The sequence below is a fragment of the Poecilia formosa genome, unplaced genomic scaffold, assembly GCF_000485575.1.
Source record: "Poecilia formosa unplaced genomic scaffold, Poecilia_formosa-5.1.2 Scaffold438, whole genome shotgun sequence".
NCBI lineage: Eukaryota > Metazoa > Chordata > Actinopteri > Cyprinodontiformes > Poeciliidae > Poecilia > Poecilia formosa.
In genome coordinates this window covers 79,264-89,070 of record NW_006800377.1, presented here as the reverse complement: position 1 = coordinate 89,070, position 9,807 = coordinate 79,264, and the positions used below count along the sequence as shown (strand labels likewise).

At 37.2% G+C, this 9,807-nt stretch overlaps 1 protein-coding gene across 1 annotated transcript; it reads left to right on the top strand.

The window, feature by feature from the left end:
• Window positions 1–2,113: 2,113 nt before the first annotated feature.
• Window positions 2,114–7,949, top strand: LOC103155599 (protein NLRC3-like). The gene is given in 10 exon segments (XM_007577337.2): window positions 2,114–2,280; window positions 2,367–2,468; window positions 2,560–2,676; window positions 3,010–3,088; window positions 3,184–3,403; window positions 3,529–5,323; window positions 6,007–6,180; window positions 6,606–6,782; window positions 7,157–7,200; window positions 7,278–7,949. Coding segments are annotated over 10 exon segments (3,318 nt in total). The 5' UTR covers window positions 2,114–2,203; the 3' UTR covers window positions 7,811–7,949.
• The last annotated feature ends 1,858 nt before the right edge of the window (window positions 7,950–9,807 follow it).

Genomic DNA, 9,807 nt, shown 5'->3' with positions numbered 1-9,807 from the left:
GCGGGCCACATGTGGCCCGCGGACCCTGAGGTTGACACATGTGCTTTAAACGATTGAAATGAAAACAAAAGGGTGCAATAGAGGAAAAGTCAAGCATGAAAATCCACAACAAATATTCTAAATTTAATTTCTAAAGATGTCAAGTTCTTCTTTACGTTTTGTCTTCATTTAAAGAGAGAACTGATTTTTGTATGCTAGTTCTTTAGGGAGATTTTGAAGGTTATTGGCTTCAATATTTGCTGAATTTATTCAGCTGCTCAGCAAATTTTCTGCATCTTTTTAAGGGAAAAGCACCAAACTGCCATCAGCTTTAACATGCAACTGGAGTTTTACTGTTCTTTACATTTTACTGTTCAGAGAAAACCTTTAGCTTCTGAAACATCATTTGATTTCTATCTCTCTCTAGATCTATGTTTGTATCCAGTTCAGCTAATATGTGATTCTTGCATGTAGGCCTGTTATAGAATGAATAAATTCATTTATTAGTCACTGAATAAACTTTCTTTTGCATTAAGATTATGATTTTTGATATAACCTCTGATAATTTTTTAACAAAAGATAGGAAATAAATGCAAGTGAGAGGTTTCTTTTTGTTGGTCACCTGGTTATATATTTTCCAACTGATTCAGTTTGATGAGCTGTTTGTCAACAAAATCCTGCCCAGATTGTTTTCCAATTTATTTGCCTTAAACTCAGCTTTTCTTATAAAAAAAATAAAAATAAAGGAAAGCTTTTGATTTCATAACTGTTTCTTACTTGTTAAAGGATCTGCAAATCTGCACTTTATCCACACTGAAAGTCTGTCCCAAATTTAATTAGTAGATCTGTGCTATAAGACTAGATTTTCTTTGCTGTGCAAAAATAATGAAAAAATTCTGAATCTGAGGAAAAATCTGTCTCCATGTGGACTTGAGAAAGTAATTTTAGAGGCTGGAGTGGTGATCACTGTGGAAATGTCCAAATTCCTCTGAGGTAGATTTTTGTGAAAATGTTATTTATTTTTTTAAATGAAAATATTTTTAATTGTTTTTTTCAGCATGTGATAAATTACAACTACACATAGTGAATATCAACCACAAAAAAACACATGCTCTCCTTTTTCTCGTTATTTCCCAATATGTTTTGCTTTCAATTCCTGTTTTCTTTGCGCTGAACTTTCTTCATTTTCAGCACATTTATTCAGTTTTAGTAAATAGTCCCCACAATAACTGCTGTTGATTCCTTGTACTATAAAGTGCATAATTTCCTTAGCCAGCATCTAATGAACCTAGATAGTCATAAAAATGCTTGAATTAGTGGAGTACAGTGGGATCATATCATATGATATGCAAGTTCTGACACATGTCACATGTTGAAGGAAGTGAAAATGAACCTGATCAGTTGACTGAAGAGAAAGAAAGAAACCTGGTTTGCTGCATTTCTTCTGTGACCTGCTAAGACAAACACCAGAGCGACGGGGAACAGAGTCCTGAAAAGAATAACTTGTGAGTACACAGCCTGCTTCAGCCTCCTTTACAGCTCTCATGTCTACTGGAACAAATCAGAAGTATTGATTTGCAATTGATAAACAGTAGTGATTTTTTTTTCTCGTATTTTGACAAACGACTGTATTCACTTGAGAAAATATATGAAATGTCAAACTAGCAAATAGCAAATAGTACTTAAGTAGTAGTTACTATTATTCTTTCATAATAAAAAATAAAACAAAAATGTTGATTTTTTTAAGACAGACATTTTCAAAAACTTTGCATTCTTATATTGCGTACATATTTTACCCTGAATGCAGAAGTTTTAGTCATAAAACATGGATTTAATGGTAAACTCAAAATGATGGCAAACTTGTTTTGCACATCTAAAGCTTATTTATCCACAGCCTCAAAACCAAAGCTTAAAATAAAACATGAAATTACATTTAAAGTGCAAGAACAGCTGACTTTAAACTGACCTGTTTAAGGTTTGAAGAAGTACAGCAGCTCATGTGAGTTTCTATTTCACTCTGCTGACTGCCCCATGGTTTGGTGGGTTACCTTTTCTGGTGCTTCTCTCGTCCACATTTTTCTCAGACTTTGTTATTGTGGGTTTTCCCCAATGAATTCCCTAAAGCTAAACTTTACTTTTCTTACTCTGTAGGAATAGTTTTTGTTTCCTGTGCAGTCGAAGGAGGAAAGTGTGTGAGTGAGTGAGCTGATGTGAACTGAATAGTATGGATCAATATAAGGACAGAAAAGATGGACTCCTTCCCACTGAAGTCACTCTGCAAGGGGAACTTGAGAGGCAGAGGTTAGATTACCATCTCTGACTGACCAGGACTCTTATCCATCTCAGAGTACAGCACTCACATCACCAAACTGTTTTTATTTTTACAGAAAACCACCTGAGCCTGAGCCCAGCTGTGTGTCCGCCAAGACTACTGGGTCAAAGGACAACCCATTTAGCAACTTTAAAGCCCATTTCGCTTTGAGGCATGAGTAAGTTCGCATTTTACTGATCAGACTAATTTTACTATGTAACTAACTTAGTGGAAATGCCAAAGTAAATTCACGATGAATTCAATTTTAGGATTCGAGAAAGATCATATACTACTGAATCCGGACCTAATCGTCTGTCTTTCAAGAGCAGCTGGTCAAACGATCATCCACTGGTCAATTTTCAGAGACAATCTGCCTCTAAATCAGAGTAAGTCAATATATCTTACTCTGACAACATGACTTTTTTCTATACATGACTGAAAATCACTGTTTCTCATGCAAAAAGTTCAACTGCAGATCACTTAAAACTCTTAGTTGTGTCTTAAATAAAATGAACCCACATTGTCAGTGGTGTGAAAAAAGGGTACACCAAATGTTTATTTTCTTTAACTGCTACACACACTGACCATAAATCCATATTATCAAACATTCCTGATCAGATCAGTGATAAATATCTAAAATTTTGAGGTGTAAAGAGTGATAACTAAATCCTTTGAAGATCTGACTGAAAGCTATTTTTGTGATTGCTTTGATTTATAAGAGTGGACCAACAGTCCTCAGACATCCCCAATGATCAGTCAAACAAGCATGACCAAACACAGCTGGACTCCATATTTATGGTCAGTATATGTAACTAGCCACTGTCAGTCTGTCCAGCACAGATCTACTGATAGGTTCTACAATCAGTCTGATGTGTGATATTGTTCTGTTCCAGTTACTTGAGGACCACATTGTCACTTTTGTGAAGAAGGAGCTGCAAAAAATCCAGAAAGTTTTGAGTTCAGATGACCCAGTGAGTCAGACTGATGGTGAGGAGAGCCCGGAGGATGAAGATGAAGAGCAGAGAAGGAGCAGTACAGAAGCATTTGAGGAGATCACATTGTACTTCCTAAGGAGAATGAAGCAAGATAATTTGGCCAACTGTCTACAGAGCAGTAAGAACATTTGTTTTGCTAATTAGATGCTTTCCTCATGTATGAAAAGGTTTTTCAGTAATTCAAAGATGCTTCCTGGTAAATCAAAGGTTTCTTTACTGAATGTTGTTTTTGTCTTCATTAAGAACTTTTTGCTGCACTTTGTCATCAAACGCTTAAATCTGGTTTGAAGAAGAAGTTCCAGTGTGTGTTTGAGGGAATCGCTAAAGCAGGAAGTCCAGCCCTCCTGAACCAGATCTACACAGAGCTCTACATCACAGTGGGAGGAACTGGAGAGGTCAACCAGGAACATGAGGTCAGACAGATTGAAACAGCTTCTAGATCAACAGACAGACCAGAAACAGCAATCAGAAGAGAAGACATCTTTAAAGTCCCATCAGGAAGTGATCAACCAATCAGAACAGTGATGACCATGGGAGTGGGTGGCATTGGGAAAACACTGTTAACACAGAAGTTCACTTTGGACTGGGCTGAAGACAAAGTCCACCAGAACATCCAGTTCATATTTTCTTTTAATTTTAGAGAACTGAATTTGCTGAAAGAGAAAAAGTTCAGCTTGGTGGAACTGATTCATCACTTCTTTACTGAAACCAAAGGAATCAGTAACTTTGAACAGTTCCAGGTTCTGTTCATCTTTGATGGCCTGGATGAGAGTCGACTTCCTCTGGACTTCAAGAACAAGGAGATCCTGACTGATGCTACAGAGTCCAGCTCAGTGGATGTTCTGCTGACAAACCTCATCAGGGGGAAACTGCTTCCCTCTGCTCTCCTCTGGATAACCACACGACCTGCAGCAGCCAATCAGATCCCTGCTGAGTGTGTTGGCATGGTTACAGAGGTCAGAGGGTTCACTGACCCACAGAAGGAGGAGTACTTCAGGAAGAGATTCAGAGATGAGGCGCTGGCCAACGTCATAATTTCCAATATCAAGACATCACGAAGCCTCCATATCATGTGTCACATCCCCGTCTTCTGTTGGATCACTGCTACTGTTCTGGAGGATGTATTGAAACCACAAAATGGAAAAAAGCTTCCTAAGACCCTGACTGAGATGTACATCCACTTTATGGAAGTTCAGGCTAAAGTGAAGAAGGTCAAGTATGATGGAGGATCTGAAACAGATCCACTCTGGAGTCCAGAGAGCAGGAAGATGATTGAGTCTCTGGGAAAACTGGCTTTTGATCAGCTGCAGAAAGGAAACCTGATCTTCTATGAATCAGACCTGACAGAGTGTGGCATCGATATCAGAGCAGCCTCAGTGTACTCAGGAGTGTTCACACAGATCTTTAGAGAGGAGAGAGGGCTGTACCAGGACAAGGTGTTCTGCTTTGTCCATCTGAGTGTTCAGGAGTTTCTGGCTGCTCTTCATGTCCATATATCATTTGTTAAGCATGGTGTTAACCTGCTGGAAGATAAACACAATTCACTTAATTGGTCTTCACTTTTTAAACATCCAAAGCAACAACATTTGCATCAGATCGCTGTGGACAAGGCTTTAGAAAGTCCAAATGGTCACCTGGACTTATTCCTCCGTTTTCTCCTGGGTCTTTCACTGCAGACCAACCAGACTCTCCTACGAGGCCTGCTGACTCAGACAGGAAGCAGCTCACATGCCAATCAGAAAACAATTCAGTACATTAAAGACAAAATCAATGACAATCAGTCCGTAGAGAAAAGCATCAACCTGTTCCACTGTCTGAATGAACTGAATGATCGTTCTCTAGTGGAGGAGATCCAACGGTCTCTGAGTTCAGGACGTCTCTCCACTGATAAACTGTCTTCTGCTCAGTGGTCAGCTCTGGTCTTCATCTTACTGTCATCAGAAAAAGATCTGGATGTGTTTGACCTGAAGAAGTACTCTGCTTCTGAGGAGGCTCTTCTGAGATTGTTGCCAGTGGTCAGAGCCTCCAAAAAAGCTCTGTAAGTACTGACATTCACTGGATTAGGAAACAGTTTTATCAAGTGGCTAGTAGCGGTGGTGACACAATTAACTAAAACGTTAGTTGTGGTAACAACTAGGGTACCAATCAGAAACATTAGTTCTGGTAATGCTAAAGCAGTGTGGTATGTAGCAGAGGCCAATACTAAAGTGCTAAAGCTGAAAACAATGGAAGTTTGCAGAGTTACACAGTGTTATATTTAGCACCACAATACTGATTTTACCAATCAGAGCCTGTCACATTATACCTAGGAAGCTAATTGTGCCCTTTTGGGTAAACATTGCATTGACCTTTCTGGTAACTAAAAGTTCACAAAACAGCCAAGTAAATTAGAGCTTAAAATTAATCTGGAAACATAAACTAAGAAAAAAAAAAACCTACGTGCATAAACATTTTCAAAGTCAGCAACAGTGCTAAAGAAATAAACAAAAGGATGCCCATCACTGGCTAGTAGCCACTTATTTGGAAAATTATCTGAAACAACCACAAATTCTTACATTTGTTTGAAGCTTTGAATATTTCTATTTAGAGTTTTATGATAGTTTTATTCAGCACAACCTTGTTAGAAATTGTTGAATTGAGTAACCAAACTCCTTCACTATGAATCTACCCCTCTAAAGGTAATCTTGTGTATTTAATTAATTTTTACGATTGCCATTTTAGACTGGGTGACTGTAACCTCTCAGAAAGAAGCTATGAGGCTCTGGCCTCAGTTCTCTGCTCTGAGTCCTCTAATCTGAGACAAATGGACTTGAGTAACAACAACCTGCAGGATTCAGGAGCAGAGCAGCTGCTGCTTGGACTAAAGAGTCCATACTGCAAATTAGAAATTCTCAGGTAAGATATTCTTTTCAAACTCTCTGTTTCACAATAACTTGTAACATTTTGCAGGGCAATTTAAGTTTTGTGCACACTGAAATGTATTCAGGTTTTAATTAGTTTGGTAGCCATTTGGGTGTCCAAAGCAGAGATGCTTTGTGGTGTCGTCCTGCTCTGGAAATGTAAAATAACTCTGAATTTCAGTGTGTTTTTCCTTTTATTTACTGGTGGGAAATTATGGCTTGGGAAGAAAACAAGACACTTGAACAGGCTGTAGATGTCATGCCAGGCCTCTATGGCAGGCTGTGATTTTATTAAGTATTTGAACATACATGCACTTTTTACCTTGCATAGCTCCCACCTTATTGTAAACAGTAAGCAGTCTCCGTCTCCTCTGTCATTTTAAAGTTGAACTTAACTTCAGGTTTTTTGTTTCCCATTAGCCTCAGATCCTGTAGCCTCTCTCTGAGAACTTGTGAAGCTCTGTCATTCATTCTGAGCTCCCAGTCTTGTTGTCTAACATAAGTTGACCTACGTAACAACAACAACCTACAGGACTCAGGGGAGAAGATGCTTGCTGGTGACCTGAAAATGTCCAATTTTACGCTTGAAATCTTCAGGTAAGCAGCGATCAAAGTATTTGAAGTGTGTCTGCAAAATTTGGATTTCTTTGATTTGTTGATGTTATATTTCTCAAGATGGTTATGTTATGGTTAATTCAGAATCCATTATTGACTTATATAAATGTGTGTCCTTGTATTAATGTGTGGAACAGTTCATCCATGCTTGGATTCATTACTGATGATGAAATGAGATCGACTTATCTGATGTACTCAAACGTGTCAATGATAGGACTTTACATATTTCTAAGTAAGGGAGATTTAGAAACGCTCCTTTATTTTTAATTTGTAAAGAACACAGTTTGTATGAGGACAAAGTGATTTACATGTTTTGTCATGAGATACTAATATTCTGAACCCCTTTCTCCTTTTAGGGAGCCTGCTGGAGTCCGATGGTTGAAACCTGGTCTGAGGAAATGTAAGTATCCTCTTTATTTGATCATCAAACTGTAAATTATCAATATCTTCGTCTTGATTATGTTTTTTTTCTGTCAGATTCTTGTCAGCTCATAATCGACACAAACACAGTGAACGGACAACTCCAGCTGTCCGAAGACAACAGGAAGGTGACCCACGTGAAGGAGCTTCAGTCATACAGCCAACATCCAGACAGATTTGATGACTGGCCTCAGCTGCTGTGCAGTAATGGTCTGACTGGTCGCTGTTACTGGGAGGTTGAATGGGAAGGAGGGGTTTTTATATCAGTGAGTTACAAAAGAATCAGCAGGAAGGGACGCAGTGATGATTGTGTGCTGGGATGGAATGATCAGTCCTGGAGTCTGCACTGCTCTGATGACCGTTACACCGTCTGTCACAATAACAGAGGAACACCCGTCTCCTCCTCCTCTCCTTCCTCTGTCGCTAACAGAGTAGCGGTGTATGTGGACTGTCCTGCTGGCGTTCTGTCCTTCTACAGAGTCTCCTCTGACTCCCTGATCCACCTCCACACCTTCAATCACACATTCACTGAACCTCTGATTCCTGGATTTGCGGTCTGGTCTTCTGGTTCCTCAGTGTTTCTGTGTTAAATTGAGCAGGAAGACAAAAAATAAAATAGCCACTCAGAGAAAAACTCTCTTAACTAATAATAGAGTTTGTGCACGTCTCTGTTTTTCATTATTGTACAATCTCCAAATTAATGTTACTTTAAGAAAGTCTAGATGGTTTTTGTTTTTGTAAGAAACTATTCTTCTTGCAATCTATTAAAGGTAGATTCTTATTTTATTTTTGTATATTTATGGTAAATATGATGTGCTTCAACAAGTAATGTGTAATATAAATCTTTTTCATAAATTCAAATCAAAATGTTTGACACTAAATAAAGTTTTAATAAAAAGTAGTAAAACACAAACCTTGTGTTTGACCTTTCTTTAACACAATTTAGTACTTTTTCTCTTTCATGAATTTGTATTTATTGCATAAAATAATGCTGGGGTGTGATTAAAAAAGATTAATCAGAAGTTATGACTAATCACATAATTACCAGTTTTTTACATAATAAGCAGAGATTTTTAAATTGCAGTAAATAGGCAAAATTGTGAAAATGACGTGCAGTAATTTTTACCTTTGTGAAACAGTAATTCTCCATTTTACAAGAATTAGAACTTTTAGCACTTGATTTCATTTTGCTTAAACAGAATTATGTCGAACTTCAGGGGAACATTAAGGAAAATTTTGCAGTTTCTTCTAAGATCTATGAGATGAGAATAAAACCCAAACACTGTTGCTTTGCTTGAGAATCAGTTTTTGGAGAAATTTTATGGGGGAACAAAAGCCAAGAAGGAATCTTCCCAGTTAATATGAAACTGTGGAGATTTGCTCTTATGTTTAAATTGTTAAATGTAATCCGGAAAAATATTCTAAAGTCCAGAAAACAGGCAACTCAGTTGAAAATAATACTAAATGCTGAGTTAAGTTCATAAAAGGAGTAGTTTTGTGAACTGTTTTGAAATCATTGTTAAATGATTTCAATTATTAATGATATTACAATTTTCATAAATTATTACAGTTTACGAAATTGTAATAATTTAAACTTAAATTGTAAATAAACATTTAATTTTAAGTTTTAAATTAAAAAAACTTTGAAAAACTTAATTTTTTTTAGAATTTAAGTTTTAAATTCTGAAAATGTGGCTTAAAATACATTTTGGTATAAAAAGGAGTTTTGTCTTATACTTTGTTTAATTTTAATTGCTTCATGATTGTAGAAGGAAGTTTTGTAGAGCTTAAGAAATTTACCTGTCATCCATTGGACAATATACAGGAAGTGGGAGAAGAGTTGAGAGGAAACAGGAAGTGACTCTTGGCAATAAGTTGAAAGTGGAAAAATATGGTTGTTTGTAAAAGTATCTGTGTTTAGTTGAAGTTTTAGACTTTCAAGTCAACAGTTTTCTTACAGATATCAACTCTATGTAATTATTTATGTGTATTTACTCTATGTATTTACTCTTTCAGCCAGGATGAGTTGGTGCTTTGTAGTTGCTAATTCTTTAGCATTATTAGCAATATGAATGGATATTGACAACTGTGAAGCTAATCCAGCTAACAGGAAGAGACCTAACTAATGCGTCCAGCATGGAAGCCTATTGTAGAGATGAGCCTATACTGAGAGTTTATGAGCTGGAGGTGCCATCTTCACTGGACTTCTCTGGTGTTTCCTGAAAACCAAGTAACTGATGAAAACAGGTAAGCCTCCCTCTTTGTTTTTTTTAAGTGGAACTGAAAGACAGGTGAACTTCCAGAGGGTCTAGACATCAGTGTAAGGCATCAAACTCCCAACTTTTCAGTATCACATCACAAATTATGTAGTTTGAATAAGTTTTAGGTAGTTACAAACTGGTCAACAACAAGAAAAAGTGATGTAAATTATATTTTATTTCCAAGTAAAGTAACTCTGCGGCACAAAACAAGGAAAAGAAGAGTTTACAAATACCAATTTCCAGCAACAGAAGAAGCTACACTCTTCATGGGATCCACAAAAAACTCTTCACCTCCTTTTCACTTCTAGAAAAACGCTACTCATTCA